The 18,185-nt window shown below is 43.0% G+C and overlaps 1 protein-coding gene across 1 annotated transcript in view; it reads right to left on the reverse strand.

Annotated features, from left to right (window-relative positions):
- Positions 1-18,185, reverse strand: part of LOC132822416 (E3 ubiquitin-protein ligase RNF123) — a 379,484-nt gene that overhangs the window by 350,023 nt on the left and 11,276 nt on the right. Inside the window, exons 4-6 of the mRNA XM_060835785.1 lie at positions 8,725-8,807; positions 1,435-1,532; positions 738-792 (exon numbers count right to left, since the gene is read on the reverse strand). Of these exons, the coding sequence (XP_060691768.1) occupies positions 738-792; positions 1,435-1,532; positions 8,725-8,807 (236 nt within the window). The remainder of the gene's footprint in view (positions 1-737; positions 793-1,434; positions 1,533-8,724; positions 8,808-18,185) is intronic.

Consider the following 18,185-nt stretch of genomic DNA (forward strand, 5'->3'; position numbering starts at 1 on the left):
AGTGGTAGATGCAGGCACAATGACAAAACTTAAAAGATATTTAGATAGGTACACAAACAAGAAAGGTTTTAGAGGGACATGGGCCAAACGCAAGCAAGTGGGAAACTTGGTGAGCATGAGCAAGTTGAATCGAAGTATCTGTTTCCATGCTGTATGACTCTATGAGTGATTTTCAGCAGCAAGATGCCCTCTCAGCTCCCCAAAAAGGTACTGCTCCTCGGATGCTACCTGAACTGCTGTGCTCTTCCAGCACCACTAATCCAGAATCTGGTTTCCAGCATCTGCAGCCATTGTTTTTAACCACACTTCAGCCTCTTTCAATTAACACAGTTGCAAAAGCAGAAAATGACATATACAAATAAACAAGGCAAGTCGTACATAAGAAAATGGAGGGTACACTGTTCAGCATCACTCCAAAGTTATAAAGTTCCTCAAATCACATTTCCAAATTCATTCCAAGGAGACCATCCTCTTCAAAATAAAAAGAGACATTCCTGACATTCAGCACGCAATTACTTCCTCTAAAAAAAAAGGTCTTTTATGAAACCATTCCCCAAATTTATGAAACAATTTCAGCAACACCAATCTACCCCATAATGAGATACTCTCAGTATCACTGTCCAACAGCACCAGATTAAAAATCAGTAAAAATAAACTGAACAACCCTGGTCCTGATCATGTTTTAAATGAAGTACAAAGCCGCACTCTCTGGACCAATCAAAATCCTTCACACTCACCTTTATACACGCACGAGGTAGCTCTGATTGAGCTGAAGTTACTGTGACCAACAACCTACAATGGAACAAACAATATTTAATACAAGCCAGATTTCGTGGTTCCACAGTCACATCCTCAAATACAGGCAGAGAGAAGGTAACATCACTCAAAACTGTTCTATTAATCCTGAGGAATAAAGAAAGTGGCAATGAAGGAATAGCAATTAGTCTGGATGTTCAGGGTTATTGCAACATAGCCGTCAAAAACAATGCAAAAGAAATGGCCAGTAGAAAACCACAGCAGCTGGATCTGTTCCTTTAAATTATGCTCGAATTCAACAGGGTTGAAATAAAAAGATCAGAACTCCAATTAGATTGTGTATTGCCCTTCCTGTAGTTTAAACAAAGATGAGGAAGGTTCATTAACAGCAGTGCTGGCCAATAATTGCAAGCTATGGAGCTGTGTTCCAATTGGGAATTCAAGACACGCAAATTAGGAAATGGAAAGTAAAATGAAACAGGGGCCTGCTTGTCTCACAGTGGTTGTGTCCCTACCCCTGGACTGGGAGGCCCTAGTTCAAAGTCTCACCAGCTCCAGGAGATGTGTAATAACAAACAGGTTGATTAGAAAAATAGGTGAAATGAAAAAGGCTTTTCTTCAGATAGCAATGAGTTAACCCAACATGATGAATAAGCAGCTTTATTCTAAATTCCTTACCCCAAGTAAATCATCATCCACAAGCAGCAACCCCTCAAAACCACTAGTGTGATCCAGGACCACAGTGGCTGGTCCAAGGCGCCCATCCATATTTTGATCTGAAATGTAATTGACAATCAATTCCTCAGTCAGAAACTATGCACGATTGCTGATTGACAGCATTACAGAAAAATCACGCACTGAAGGACAGCCTGAATCTAATCAAAGTTTCTGGGAGCTTTATATTCGGAGATAAGCCACAGAATGAAATCTAATCCAAGTGGTTCTGGTTACTGACACTGAAAAGATGTAAAATTAAATTTTAAAAGAACAGTTCTGAAAAAAATGGTGATTAGTCATTCTTGATTGGGAGAAGATTTGTAGCTTGGGTGCTCGTTGTTGTGGTTCTGTTCGCCGAGCTGGGAATTGTTGTTGCAAACGTTTCGTCCCCTTTCTAGGTGACATCCGCAGTGCTTGGGAGCCTCCTGTGAAGCGCTTCTGTGATGTTACCTCCGACATTTAGTGGCTTGTCTCTGCCGCTTCCGGTTGTCAGTTGCTGTCCGCTGCAGTGGTCGGTATATTGGATCCAGGTCGATGTGTTTGTTGATAGAATCTGTGGATGAGTGCCATGCCTCTAGGAATTCCCTGGCTGTTCTGTTTGGCTTGCCCTATAATAGTAGTGTCGTCCCAGTCGAATTCATGTTGCTTGTCATCTGCATGTGAGACTACTAAGGATAGCTGGTCGTGTCGTTTTGTGGCTAGTTGGTGTTCATGGATGCAGGTTGTTAGCTATCTAACAGCTGACAACCCGCATCCATGAACACCAACTAGCCACATGACCAGCTATCCTTAGTGGTCAGATTTTCGCTCAGTGAAGATGATCATTGCATGGCGTTAATGGAACATAAATAATTGAGTATTACTGAAACATTACGGAGGGGAGTGGACAGGATGGATATTGGGAGGTGTTTCCTGTTGTAGGCGAGACTAAAACTAGAGGACCCAGTTTAAGAATAAGAAGTCGCCCTTCGAAGACTGAGATTAGGAAGAATCTTCACTCCAGGCGTTCTTTAAGATGTGGAATTCTCTTGCTAAGAAAACAAAGACTGGGCCAATTAGTTTATTAAAGGCTGAGTTTAGAAGGATGCTTTTATAGACAAGAGAGTGAAGGACTACCATGTTGGGTGGGGGGAAATGCAGACAGGAAAATGCAGTGGAGATCATAACCAGACCAGACATGTTCTTCCTGAGTAGTGCAGTCTATAAGGAGTCAGTAAGAACATAGAACACAGTACAGGCCTTTTGGCCCTTCATAACGTGCTGGCCTTTTATCCTACTCTAAGATCAGACTAACCTATATACCCTTCATTGTACTAACTTCCATGTGCCTATCCAAGAGTAACTTCAATGTCCCTAACGTCTCTGACTGTACCACCCACCACTCTCTGTGTAAAGAATCTACCTTTGACATCTCCCTTAAACCTCCATCCAATCATCTTAAAATTATGCCCCCTCATGATTGACATTTCTACCATGGGAAAATGTCTCTGGCTATCCATCTATCTATGCTTCTCATCATCTTGTATACCTCTAACAAGTCACCTCTCATCCTCTGCTCCAATGAGAAATGTCCTAGCTTCCTCAACCTTTCTTCATAAGACATGCCCTCCAGTCTAGACAGCATTCTGGTAATTCATCTCTGCACCCACTCGAAAGCTTCCACATCCTCCCTATAATGAAGCAACTAGAACTGAACACAATATTCCAAGTATGGTCTAACCAGGACTCTACAGAGCTGCAGCATAACCTCATGGCTCTTAAACGAATCCCCTGCTAATGAAAGCCGACACACCATATGCCTTTTTAACAACCCTATCAACCTGCGTGGCAACTTTGAGGGACCTACAGACAAGGACCCCAAGATCCTTCTGTTCCTCCACACTGCCAAGAATCCTGCCGTTCACCCTGTAACATGCATTCAAGTTCGACCTTCCAAAATGAATCATTTCACACTTTTCCAGGTTGAATCCATCTGCCACTTCTCAGCCCAGTTTTGCATCCTGTCAATGTCTTTTTGCAACCTACAACAGCACTTCTAGTCAAGACGGAGGAGGAAACTTACTTAAGGTTGAGGAGACAAGGATCAGACAAGGCTTTAGAGGGTTACACAAAGTAGTCAGGAAGGAACTGAAGAATGGACTTAGGAGAACTAAAATGGGGCATGTATAAGCTTTAGCGGGTAAGATTAAGGAAAACCTTAAGGCGTTCTACACTTACGTAAGCAACAAGAGGATGGCCATAGAGAGGATAGGGTCAATCAAGCATAGTGAAGGGAACGTGCACCTGGAATTGGAGGAAGTAGGGGAGGTCCTTAATGAATATTTTGCATCAGTTCTCACTAGGGAGAGGGACCTTGACATTTCTGAGGACAGCGTGAAACAGACTGATATGCTGGTTCAGATTGGTGTTAAGAAGGAGGGTGTGCTGAAAATTTTGACAAACATAAGGATAGATAAATCCCCTGGGCGAGACGGGATATACCCAAGGTTTCTACAGGAAGCGAGAGAAGAGATTGCTGCGCCTTTGTCTGGATCTTTGCCTCCTCACTATCCACAACATTAGGGAAGTTAAAGTCACCAATGACAACAACCCTGATACTTTTACACATTTCCAAAATCTTCCTCACAATCTGTTCCATGTCTCTGTTGTTACTGAGGAGGCCCGTCGAAATTTCCCAATTAAGTGACTGCTCCTTTCTTGTTTCTGACTTCTACCGATACGGACTCTGCAGACAAACCCTCTTTGATGACCTCCCTTTCTGCAGCAGTGATACTTTCCCTGATTAGCAACGCCACTCCTCCACTTCTTTTACCTACCCATCCCCCATCCCTTCTGAAACATCTAAACCCTGGAGCATCCAACAACCATTCCTGCCCCGATGATATTCAAGTCTCCGTAATGGCCCCAAGATCATAGTTCCAAGTACTCATCCGTGACTCTGAGCTGGTCACCCTTATTCCTGATACTGCTTGCATTAAAGTAGACACACTTCAACCCACAACACAGCACCTTTTCCCTATCACATGTCTATCCCTCATCATAGACTCTCTGCACACTGTATCTGGCTGTTCACTACCTAGTCCATCACCTGATCTGCAGCTCAGGTTCCACCCCCATGCCAAACTAGTTTAGACCCTCCTAAAGAGCTCTCGCAAACCTCCCACCCAGGATATTGGTGTCCTTTCAGTTCAAGTGCAATCCATCCTTCTTGTACAGCTTCCACCTTCCCCAGAAGGTATCCCAATGACCCACATATCTAAAGTCCTTCCTCCTATGCCAGCCCAACAGCCATGTGTTCTTCTGCACTTGCTCTCTATTCCTAGCCTCACTAGCACATGGCACCGGTAGCAATCCTGAGATTACAACTCTGCTCGTCCTGCCTTCTAGCTTCCAAGCTAACTCCCTATATCCTCTTTTCAGGTCTTCTTCCCTTTCCCTACCTATGTCATTGGTACAAGTGTGTACCACAGCTTCTGCCTGCTCTCCTTCCCCCTTAAAAATCCTGTCAACGCGATCATAGACATTCCTGACCCCGGCACCCAGGAGGCAACTCACCATCAGGGAGTCTCGCATGCGACCAGAGAATCTCCTGTCTCTTCCTCTCACGTTTGAACCTCCCATCACTATTGTTCTCCTATTCTACCCTTTCCCTTCTGAGCCACAGAGCGAGGCTTAGTGCCAGGCACCTGGCCACTCCTACTCCTGAATCCTGCATTGCTATGTTCCCACATTCTTCAGCTTTTCATTATAAAAATGTGCTCTCAGCACATATCTGACTGGTCACAAATAAATATAAAGCATTCGTTGCTGTTTGCAGAAATTAGGACTGTCTCTCACAGTCATCCTAATTAGATTAGCCAATAGCAATCTTTCAAAAAAAAAACTGCTTTTGTCTTCAATGAGAAAGGACAGTGGGCGGCACGGTGGCGCAGTGGTTAGCACTGCTGCCTCACAGCGCCAGAGACACGGGTTCAATTCCCGCCTTAGGCAACTGTCTGTGTGGAGTTTACACATTCTCCCCATGCTCCCACAGTCTGAAAAAAAATGTGCAGATTAGGTGAATTGGCCATGCTAGTGGTGTCAGTGGTGTTAGGGGAATGGGTCTGGGTGGGTTGTTCTTTGGAGGGTCGGTGTGGACTTGTTGGGCCGAAGGGCCTATTTCCACACTAAGTAATCTAATGTGATCTAAAATTGTCATATGAAATTGTCATGTATTTCATATGAAAAAAAAAGACATTTAGCCACATGAGAAATTATGATTAAAAGTTTGCTCAAAGATGGGAGTTTTAGGGGGAAATTAAACAGGAAGAGCAGATTAAGAGTGAATTCTAGAGAATAAATCCAGGCAAGACATCATGGCTATCATATGGTGGTACAAAGAGTGATGGATATACCACAGGCTAAAATCAGGCAGAGTAGGGCATTTGTAGGGCCCGGAGGATGAAATAGATTCAATGAAAGGGAGGCCACAATAAAAATTCAACATTTCAAATGCAACTATCAGGAGCCATCAACCACAGGAATGGTGAATGAACAGAACCTGATGTTAGTTAAGACACAGGCAACAATTACAAAGGCATGGAATGTCAGCCAGGAGCACACTGCAACAGTCAGGTCTGGTGATTACAAAAGCACGAATTGTGATTTCCAACAATTCAAGATTTTAATGGCTGATGTTGGGGAGAAGGTCGATGATGTTTCAAGGTAGAAACAGACAATCTCTGTGTTAAAATCCAATGGCTCATTTTGAAGTCACACAGGACACCAACGTCTGCAAGTAGGTGGCCAAGTCTGAAATTGTGGCTGGGGAAAGGGAATGAAATCAATTGCAAGAGAGCAGAATTTGTGACAGAGACTGAAAATGTTGGCTCAGGGGTCTTAATGTGCCATCAAAATGACATTGGAATTCAGCCACGTTTATTGTATAGCCTCTTCTCTATATTTTTTTCAGCTATAAACTTTAAAACATTTCAGTTTCAAAATTTGGAACGTACAAGGAGAGCCAGCATTCATTGCATATTCCTAGTTACCCTCAAAAGAGGTTCTGGGCTTTCTTCTTCAACCAGTGATCTTCAGCTATAGAGCAGGCTGCCCCACTATTGTTAGGTAGAGGGTTCCAGGGTTCTGACCGAATAACCAAATATATGTCTAAGTCAGAATGATGTGCAACATGGAGGTGCTGGTTTTCCCATGTGTCTGCTATTCTTGCCTTTCAAGGTGACAGAATATTGTTGATTAAGGAGAAGCTGCCAAAAAAAAAGCCACTGCATCCTGCAGACAATGCACAGTATAGCCGTGCTATGCCAATTGCAGCAAGAGTGAATTTTAAGCCAATAGATAGGTGGGCTGCTTAATTCTAAATTTCATCAAGCTTCTTGAGTGTCACTACAGCAACACACATCAAGGCAAATATACTACCACAGTCCAAACTTAAATTGTAGGAATTGAGCCATTTGCCACAAAACAGCCAGGAGAGGTGGTTAGATTCTCACTTATTGGAGAAGGTCATTGACTGGCACAGTCATGGCACTAACATCACCTTACAGTATAATTATTAGCCTCCCACTAACATTTCCAGATTTTGCTGCATCTGGGCTTCAAATGCCTCTTGGAAAGAATTGCAAGTACAGCTAGATACTAAGCAATCATGAGTGACATCCCACAGTTAGAACAAGAGGTGCAGAGAGATCGCAGAAGGGGATTAGAGACAAATTGGGACAACACCACCAAACCAAGACATTTTTGGACCTGATGCCAAAATAGATCAGCATGTACAAGAATGCTAGCCGGTCAGACTTTGTGAGACTTGGAATAGAAGAGCCAGAGTTTTCTTTAAGTTGAAAATGATGCAGGGTGGGAAGCTAGTCAGGAGATAACTGAAGCAGTTGCAAAGGCAAGGACGACACTTTCATCACCAGTTAGCCGGAGGCAGGGGAAGCAGAGGCAAGCAATGTTACAATGGTGCTTGGCTTGGCAATGGACTGGATGTGGGGCTGACTTTCCATTCAAAATAAATATGACAAATATTTCAAACAGTCAGCGTGAGTCTCAAATAATGGGTCAGGAGAAATGTGGAGTCAGAGGCTAAAAATCAGAGCTTGTAGCAATAGCTTTAATTTTCTGATACCTAACTGGAGATAATTCCCGAAAATTCAGTAATGGATGTCAGACAAGAAGTCTGACAAACAAGTGGCAAAGAAGAAATCGAGACAGTGAGTGATTGGGCAGAGCTGGGTGTCAAGATCATATATGTGGAACCTCATGTTTTTAAGGTATGATGCTGCAGACCAGCAGGGAGGTGAGGAATAGAGAGGGACAAAGACTGCAGCTTGGAGGGATATCAGTGCTAATGCTGCAGGTACAGGAGAAGACACTGCAGGAATTCTTTGGCTATGACTGAATAGACAGGAAGAGAACTATAGTTATCTGGACCTCAAAGAATGTGAGTCCCCTGACTGGGGCTATTAATCCAGTCCAATCAGGGAGGCCTGGCTGACAGAGAAGGGGTGAGTGTCAGAGATACTGACTCTGTCCAAGGCTGTACTATAGTCAAGGATGGTTTCTGTCTAAATAAAGGTTGACTTGGTGACAGGATACCACTAGGAGTTATTTGAAGAAACATCTGAGGGCAATAGAGATAGGCCAATAGGATGGTGGCACAGTGGTTAGTACTGCCGCCTCACAGTGCCAGGGACCCGGATTCGAATCCAGTCTCAGATAATTGCCTGTGTGGAATTTGCATATTCTTCCCATGTCTGCCTGGGTTTCCTCCAGGTGCTCCAGTTTCTTCCCACAACCCAAAGATGTGCAGGTTGGTGAATTCACCATACTAGATTCCCCATAGTGTTCATGGGTGTGTAGGTTTGGGTGCATTAGTCAGGGGAAAATGTAGAGTAATAGACGAATGGGTCTGGGTGGGATACTCTTTGGAAGGTCGGTGTGAACTTGCTGGGTCAAAAGGGCCTGTTTCCACAATGTAGGGATTCTACGATTCTATAATGCCTAATGAAAATCAGCATGGTCAACCATGTGAAAAGCTATAGACGGGTCGAGCAAGATGAGAACAAGACCCTAAACAGAAGCATGTTGATACATAACTCGGCTCACAAAATGTTAGCATTAAGCACAAATGCCATTCTTGGCCATATATAAATACATATAGGACTCTGGATCACAAAATTTTATTACCCCTTCCCACAAAGCAACCTGGCATTATAGCCCTATTTTACATTCCAATCTTATATATTCTACCTTTGTCTTCTGCTTCATTGTCCAATCCCTCAGAGAGTAGACGATCTAAATGTTCACTCAGGTTCTGAAAGTTCAGCGGCTTCCTGAAACAAATTTACAACATAATTATTGCCACAAAAGTGCACATTTCCCCTTACTTAAGCCTGATACATAACTGATTATGTTAAAGCACATTATCTCTCCTCACTAATTCAGTTACCCTTTCTCATGTACTAGCATCTGATTACATTCTGGGCTGCGAGAAAAATGATAAATAACTCAGTGGCCCGGCAGTAGGAAAGAATGGGGCTTCGGACTGGGGCAGGATTGGGCAAGCTCAGATGGTGAATTATTTGTTGGTTCACAACAAATTGACAGGCTCTTAGAATAGTACAACAGCCCAGAGGAAAGGAGCCAGGCCATTGGTAGACAGAAGAGCTTTCAAAATGGACAGCAAAATAAACAACCCACGGACATAGCAAGGAAAGAGATCAGTCTGAGAGAGTTAAACAGTAAGGGCAGGCAGGGATCAAAGCAGAGAATGAGATAAATTAAACTACATTTACTTCAACGCAAGAGGCCTAACAGGAAAGACAGATGAACTCAGGGGTTGGTTGGGAACATGGGACTGGGATATCATAGCAATTACAGAGATGTGGCTCACAGATGGACAGGACTGGCAGCTTAATGTTCCAGGGTATAAATGTAATAGGAAGGAAAGAAAGTGGGGGCAAGAGAGGAGGGGGAGTGACATTTCTGATGAGGGATAACATTACGGCTATACTTAGGGAGGATTTTCCTGGGAACATGTCCAGGAATATTATTTAGGTGGAACTGAGAAAGAAGAAAGGGATGATCACCTGATTGGGATTGTACTACAGACCCCACCCCCCCTCAATAGTCAGCAGGAAATTGAAAAACAAATTTGTAAGGAAATCTCAGTTATCTATAAGAATAAAAGGGTGGTTATGGTAAGGGATTTTAACTTCACAAACATAGACTGGGACTGTCATAGTGTTAAGGGCTTGGGTGGAGAGGAATTTATTAAGTGTGTACAAAAATATTTTCTTATGCAGTCTGTGGATCTACCTACTACAGAAGCTGCAAAACTTAGCTACACATGGAAAATAAGACAAGACAGGTGACTGAAGAAGTGTCAGTGAGTGTGCACTTTGGGGCCAGTGACCAATATTCTATTAGTTTTAAATAATGATGGAAAAGGATCGACAGAACTAAAAGTTAAAGTTCTAAATTGGATGAAGGCCAATTTTTGATGGCATTACACAAAAACTTTCAAAAGTTGGTTGGGGGTGGATGTTTGTAAGTCAAGGGACAGCTGGAAAATGAGAAGCCTTCAAAAATGAAATAACAAGAGTCCAGAGACAGTATGTTCCCATTAGGGTGAAGGGTTTCTGATTGGTGTAGGGAATGCTGGATGACAAGAAAAATTGGTTAAGAATAAGAAGGAAGCATATGTCAGGTATAGACATCAGAGATCAACTAAAAGGAGTATAAATGCAGTAGGAATATACTTGAGGGAAATCAGGAGGGGGGAAAAAAAAAGAGGACATAAGATAGCTTTGGCAAATAGGATTAAGAAGAATCCCAAAGGGATTCTACAAATACATTTAAAGGAAAAAAGGGTAATCAGAGAGAGAATAGGGGGTGGGAGAAAAAAAAAGTCCAAAAGTAGACAGCATAGGTTTAAGGTCAGAGGGAAAAGATTTATAGGGGGAAAAAGGAGCAACTTTTACATGCAGAGGATGGTGCATGTATGGAATAAGCTGCCAGAGGAAGTGGTGGACGCTGGTACAATTACAACATTTAAAAAGGCATCTGGATGAGTATATGAATAGAAAGGGTTTAGAGTGATATGGGCAAGTGCTGGCAAATGGGACCAGATTTGTTTAGGATATCTGATCCACAAAGACAAGTTGGACCGAAAGGTCTGTTCATGCTGTATATCCAATTCTACAATGTAGCATTCGGACATACAGAATCTAGTGGATATAATCACTGGTTACTCTGCACCTATTTAAGTACAGCTCAATTATACTACTAAAGGAGGACAATCATTACCCAGTGAAAGACATAATGTGATGTACACAGCAAAATTAAACAGCAGTGGAATAGGGAACATCAGTCATTATTTAATGCTACATATTTATGGTGCTAAGCCATAATCCCTCTGAAAAACATGACAAAACAGACACAAACGTTCAAGGCTAGTTGTAAAGCTGGAATCTTTTATCAATAGGATAAAATGGGATGAGGGACAGGGGTTTAGAAGCTGTTCAATGGAATAATGGGAAGAAAAGGGCCGGGAAGAAATCCCAATGCTTACACTGACTGCCAGTTACTAAGCTCTTTCATTTGAAATTCACACTTGAACACACTAATTCATTACTATGTCTGGTCTGCTCAAATCTGATATGCACAAATAACCAATGACCATAAAGTGCAAATCAATCAAATCCCACAAAACTAAATTTTGTTGTTGACATGATAGTCATTACTGTCCGAGGAGCAGGAGAGTCGACATTTTGGCTATAAACCCTTCATCAGGAATGTAGGAGAGGGGGCTGAGAGGCAAATAGGAGAGAGTGGTGGTGGAGCTGGGGTGGGAGGTAGCTGGGAAGGCGATAGATGGATGCAGGTGGGGTTTGAATGTGGTAGATCACATGCATCAAATGGGGAGATGGAACGCCAACTCGTGGAGTGTTTCAGGGAACATGTCTGGGGGACACACACCAAACAACTCCACTACCTTGTGGCTGACCATGTCAATTCCTTCTCTGCCCACTCCACCAAGAACATGCAAGTCCTGGGCCTCCTCCACTGCAAAATCCAAGCCATCCCACAACTGGAGGAAGAATGCCTCATCTTCCACCTTGAAACCCTTCAACCACATGGCATCAATGTGACTTCACTAGTTTCCAAATATCCTCTGCCCCCACCTCATCCCAGATCCAACCATTCAACTCTGCATTGTCTTCTTGACCTGTCCATCTTCCTTCCCACCTATCCGTTTCACCCTCTCCACTGACCTATCATAAACACCCCCAACCTGCATCAGCCTATTACCTTCCCAACTACCTCCCACCCCAGCCCTATCCCCACTCTCTCCTTATTTCACTCTCTCATCTTGCAGCCTCTCCTTCCATTCCTGATGAACAGTTTATACCCAAAATGTGAATTCTCCTGCTCCTCAGATGCTGCCTGACCCACGGTCCTTTTTCCAGCGCATAAAATGAATTAAAATAGGTAGCCCAAGAACTAACTCCGGTGCATAGCTTTCCAAATTTATATTTTATACCGACTGATAGATTGATTTAAATAGCACACGTCCTCCTCCAGACAACACTGCCCCACACACTCTCTCACTGCTTTCAGTGGACACCACTGAGTCCAACTAGGAGAAAGTGAGGACTGCAGATGCTGGAGACCTCGCCAACTCGCGGAGTATTTCAGGGAACATGTCCGAGGGACACGCACCAAACAACTCCACTACCCTGAAGGGCTTATGCCTGAAACGTCGATTCTCCTGCTCCTCGGATGCTGCCTGGCCTGCTGTGTTTTTCCAGCACATTTTTCAACCACTGAGTCCATACTGTGCAGGCTGTGGTCCCAGCCCTAATCTAACACTAGAATACCCAACTTCCAGTTTCTTATTTCCTCCTATAACTAATTCTAAACTCTATATCCTCACTTTCTCTGAAGCTTATGTTGTGTCCAATATTCCCAGGTCATCTACGTCCTCTGTACGATATTGCAATCTCTCTCAGATGGTCCCCACAGTGCCAGCATGCACCTGCAACCTAGTACATGTCTGCCAGTTTTCACCTCACTGCTCCTGGGTTTCTGAAAGGGAGGAGAACATTTGGCAAACGACAGAAGCCCCCACCCTCTCCCCTTCGGAGGCAATGAAAATATAGTACCATAATAAATCAGTGTTTAGTAAGTGTTATCGGCCATACTGAAATTCAAACATTAGCAGAGCTGCATCAAAGGAGCACCTTTAAAGGGTAAAACAAGTTAGATGTGGGGAAGAGATGTGCTAGAATTCTAAAGTTTCTAGGCCCAGACAATTAATGCTGCAAATTAAAAGTTGGGAGGTGCTAGAAACCATGCTTGAAGAAGTGCAGAGATCTCAGAGGGTTGTAAAGGTAAAGAAAGGTGAAAAAGAGGCAAGGCTATGGATGAATTTGAAAAGGTGAAAGCTTTAGAAAGCAAAGGTTTGCCTGATGAAAAGCCATATGTCAGCAAGCACTGTCAGAGATAAAAACAGAGACAAGACCCAAAGAAAATAAGAGAAAACAAAAAGAGAAAATAACTCACTGGAGAACAGAAAAGAAAAGCAACTGAATGGTACTGATGTTGTTTTTGCATGTAGGCATTACAGAAGATTTCTTAGTCAACTCTAACTGCAAACAATACCAAAATGTCATCTATTGAACACATTTATTTGTTTAGCTTATCTCTTGATTTTTAGTTACCATCTAGAATCACATTTCAGCCTCTGTTAAAGGTCAACTTCAATTTGACTGCAGTTAAAATAAGCGAAGGAATGAAAACATGATCTTTCTGGAACAAGTCTGCACTACCAGAACTGTAAACTGAGCTGTGTCATCCAGTTGCACTGTCAGGCTATTATTAGTACCTGTTATATCATGCAATGTTCAGAGGGAGCTACATAGAGATATATAGAGAGATAAAGGCGATTGTTTGGGACTTGCTATTATACCTTGCCTTTCATCCAGCACTCTCCAAGCTTCCAGACAAACACACATGGACGTACAATTAAGCTGAGGAAATCACAAAATGCTCAACTACAATGAGTAATCAAATCTTGTACATTCTGTCACCCAGTGCTTTTCATAGCATACATAAAGGAACAGGTTGCTTGCACAATAACATTAGAGTAGATTCAGGGCATGTTGGCTTCACATTTGTTTCATGCCACACTGATGACATGCTCAAACCAAATGCTCCAAGCTACTTGAAATCAGGGTTCTTCGCCATGCTGACCTGTAATCTGTCTACCTCTACTTAGGCCGTAATTAATTTTTATTCCCTGGAGAGAGCCTGTGTTTGCACTCTCTTCTGAACTAACTCCATAGAGACCACTATGCCATCACCAAGCCACCCTTTATACATGGAAAATCTGTGAATCTGGCACAGCCTTCTCAGAGTCAGCTCCTAGAGTGTCAGAATCAGACACTCACCATTTTTATCTGTCAACCAGGGCTCCCTGATTGGTCCAGGTTAACAGCTCCAACCAGGGAACTTATATTCGTGAGGTCCTCCTTCTCTGACTCCAAGGACATAGGGTGGTTCTTCATTTTAGAGAGCTTCCTGGGGTGTTTTGGCATGGTTACATCATTAACCCCACACATCAGCTGGTCTCAAAGCAACTCTGAGGGATAAACCAAAGTCACATGCCTCTGCCAGTCATCTTCACCTAGTCAAAACTCCTGACACAGATTACCTTGGCTCCCAAATCGCCAAATAAAAATGATAGCATCTCAGAATTAAAGGAAGCTTGAGGTAGCAATATTCCTTAACTAAATTTGTCAACTCGAGAAGTTTGAGTGTCCTGTGCCTCAGAGAATAGGCTCCAAATAACAAAAAAGGCTGCAGATCCACAGCTGTCAAGGAAACTACCCTTTCCTTTCCGGACAGATGAAAAACAACGCATTTTATCTGCATTCAATGCCCAAACTTCAGCGGCAGGGAACGAGTCAAACTTCCCAAATAATAGCATGATGCCAGAAATGCTAACCCCAACTCAAAAGCAACTGTTGTGAGTAAGTTTCTTCAGGGACGTGCTTTACGCCATTCACCACTGAAACACCTCCACAGAGGTCAGTATCCCATCATCAACACACCCTTTATTTACACATGGAAAGTTTTTGACTCTGGCACCCAAAGTTAGCACCCGGAGTGTCAGAATCTCTGACACACCACTGTTTATCTGTCAGCTAGGGCTCCCTGACTGGACCAAATGAACAATGCCAATCAGGGAACTCATATTCTATGAGGTGCAGCTGGCTGAACTCATTAAAATCACATCCTTTTGCTGGCTACAGTTCACAGGTGTACACAGTTCACAGTTCAACATACTTGCCTGCATGTTGTTCAAGTGACGATACTTCATGTGCAAGTAAACAAAGCTATTTGTGTTTTCACCTGCTATCCATAAGTACACTTTCTTGCAAGGTCAGTTTGGAAGTTGCAACAGAAATGCAGAGTACTGGGCGAATGGTAAGATTTTTGGTAATGTAGATGAGCAGAGAGATCTGGGTGTCCATGTACATAGATTCCCTCAAAGTTGCCACCCAAGTCAATAGGGATGTTGGGAGGACATACAGATTGTCAGCTTTTATTGGTAGGGTGATTGAGTTTTGGAGCCACGAGGTCATGCTGCAGCTGTACAAAACTCTGGTGTGGCTGTACTTGGGAATATTGCGCACAGTTCTGGTCACTTCATTATAGGAAGAATGTGGAAGCTTTGGAAAGGGTGCAAAGAAGATTTACTAGGATGTTGCCTGGTATAGAGGGAAGGTCTTATGAAGAAAGGCCGAGGGACTTGAGGCTGTTTTGTTAAAGAGAAGGAAGTTGAGAGGTGACTTAATCAAGACATACAAGATAATCAGAGGGTTAGATAGGGTGGACAGTGAGAGCATTTTTCCTCGGATGGTTATGGCTAGCACCAGGTGACATCGCTTTAAATTGTGGGATGATAGATATAAGACAGATGTCAGAGGTAGTTTCGTTACTCAGAGTAGTAGGAGTATGGAATGCCCTGCCTGCAACAGTAGTAGACTTGTCAACTTTAAAGGGCATTTAAGTGGTCACTGGATAAACATATGGATGAAAATAGAATAGTGTAGGATAGTTAGGCTTCAGGTTGGTTCCACAGGTCGACGCAACATCATGGGGCGAAGGGCCTGTACTACACTGTAATGTTCTATGTAAACATGCACAAGAACCCTGACCAATTGTCCCCATCTCCAGTCCAGAGACAAGGTGGCCAGTTAATACACCATATAATTTGGCTTTGAACATCTAAGACTTGGCTGTATTTTTGCATTGTCATTACCAGTCCAGCTTATCTTAGTTAATTGTTTCACTGTTTTATTAGTTTCACAGAAAAAATGTGCCAGAAATCTGGTGTACTAAAGAAACATTCTTATCAGTGCACAATTTTATGCCTAAATACCTATGATGACTAGCATGAATGCACTAAGTTTTCATTTTAAAGACCAACAGCACTCTAGAATTTACACTTTGATCAGCTATCCTGATCCCAATAGTAAAAATAGAATATGGTGGAGCATAATTGCCAGCTCAGAGGACATTTTACACTCCCTTCAACCATCAGTAACTTCTGTTAGGATCCCTAACAATCATATGTTACAATCCAGACAGGAACCAATAATCTACTTTGAATAAAGTAGGCAAAGTTTGAATTCCCATGGATTTATTAAAAGAATAAAATTTTGAACAAACATGTTAAACTTCCAAAGTGTTCAAGAAGATTTGTAGCTCAGGTTGTGGATATGATTGTCGACTTGCTCACTGAGCTGGCAAGTTTGTTTGCAGACGTTTTGTCACCATTCTAGGTAACATCATCCGGGTTCAATTCCCGACTCAGGCGACTGACTGTGTGGAGTTTGCACATTCTCCCCGTGTCTGCGTGGGTTTCCTCTGGGTGCTCCAGTTTCCTCCCACAGTCCAAAGATGTGCGGGTCAGGTGAATTGGCCAAGCTAAATTGCCCGTAGTGTTAGGTAAGGGATAAATGTAGGGGTATGGGTGAGTTGCGCTTCGGCGGGTCGGTGTGGACTTGTTGGGCCGAAGGGCCTGTTTCCACACTGTAAGTCTAATCTAATCATCAGTGCGCCTCCGATCAAGTGTTAGTGTTGTCTTGCTTACTATGTGTGTGTCCCGGTTTGTTGAGGTGGGTGGTATAACTTACTGTTTTGTTTCTTAGTGGTTGGTATATGGGGTCTAACTCTACCAGTTTGTTAAAGTCATCTCAAAAAACAAACATTACCCAAAAAGCATAGTCCAACCACACAACAGAAAGACATAACAAGTCCAGACACACTGGCCACACTGCCATATATTAAGGACGTACCAGAAATGACCACCAGACTACTCCAACCTCTAGGTATCATGGTAGCTCATAAACCAACAAACACACTACAACAGCTACTAACAAGTGTAAAGGATTCCTACCCACAACCAATAGAACCAAAACATTATATACAAAATACCATGTAAAGATTGCCCAAAGCACTACATAGGGCAAACAGGAAGGAAATTAGCCACCTAGCCACCAAGAGAAAGGACTAGTTATCACTTGTATCATTACACACAGACAATGAAGGATACTAATTCGACTTGGACAATGTATCCATCCTAGAACAAGACAAACAGAGACATGCACGAAAATTCCTGGAAGCCTGACACTCAAACCAGAGCTCTATTAACAAACGTGGAGTTGGACCCTAAATACCAACCACTAAAAATAGAACCAGCAACAAAGCCAGAAGTGATACCACCAACCCCAGCAGACCCTGACACATAAATACTAAGCGGGACAGAACACCAACACTTTTCACTGGAGGCACACTGATGATGTTGCCTAGAATGGTAACGAAACAACTGTGAACAAACTTACCAGTTCAGTGAGGGAGTCAACAACGTCACATTAAACATTACTGCACAAAACTGGAAAAGCAATATAATACACGATACGAACACAATTTATACTTTAACATCCAGCATTAATAGGAGGTAAATATGGCTCAACAACTCGCCTCAAAGAACACATCAGATAGCATTTGATTTAGATTAGATTAGATTACTGACAGTGTGGAAACAGGCCCTTCAGCCCAACAAGTCCACACTGACCATCCGAACAGCAACCCTCCCAGACCCATTCCCGTACATTTACTCCTTCACCTAACACTACGGGCAATTTAGCATGGCCAATTCACCGGACCTGCACATTTTTGGACAGTGGGAGGAAACCGCAGCACCCGGAGGAAACCCATGCAGACACGGGGAGAATGTGCAAACTCCACACAGACAGTTACCTGAGGTGGGAATTGAACCCAGGTCTCTGGCATTGTGAGGCAGCAGTGCTAACCACTGTGCCACCGTGCTGCCCGTAGTTAAGACAAATCCCATGGATTTGTCAGCAACAAGGTTGCCAATCCTCTCAAAATAGTTGGGATGCTTCCAGAAGTAGCGTCAATTTCCAGGTAGCCAATCAAAGCAGAAGCAAATCAGTTCCCAACAATGGCAGGCAGAACCAGCCACCAGTAAAACATAGCCAGCTGTATCCTCCATATGATCAGGATCATAGCAAACCAATCATAGCTCATGCTTGGGTACTACCTGATCTTCCCTGCATCAAAAACCTGATCCTTCAAATCAAAAAAGACCACTTCAAAGTCAGTGGCAATGACAT

Source organism: Hemiscyllium ocellatum, chromosome 14, assembly GCF_020745735.1.
Source record: "Hemiscyllium ocellatum isolate sHemOce1 chromosome 14, sHemOce1.pat.X.cur, whole genome shotgun sequence".
Taxonomy (NCBI): domain Eukaryota; kingdom Metazoa; phylum Chordata; class Chondrichthyes; order Orectolobiformes; family Hemiscylliidae; genus Hemiscyllium; species Hemiscyllium ocellatum.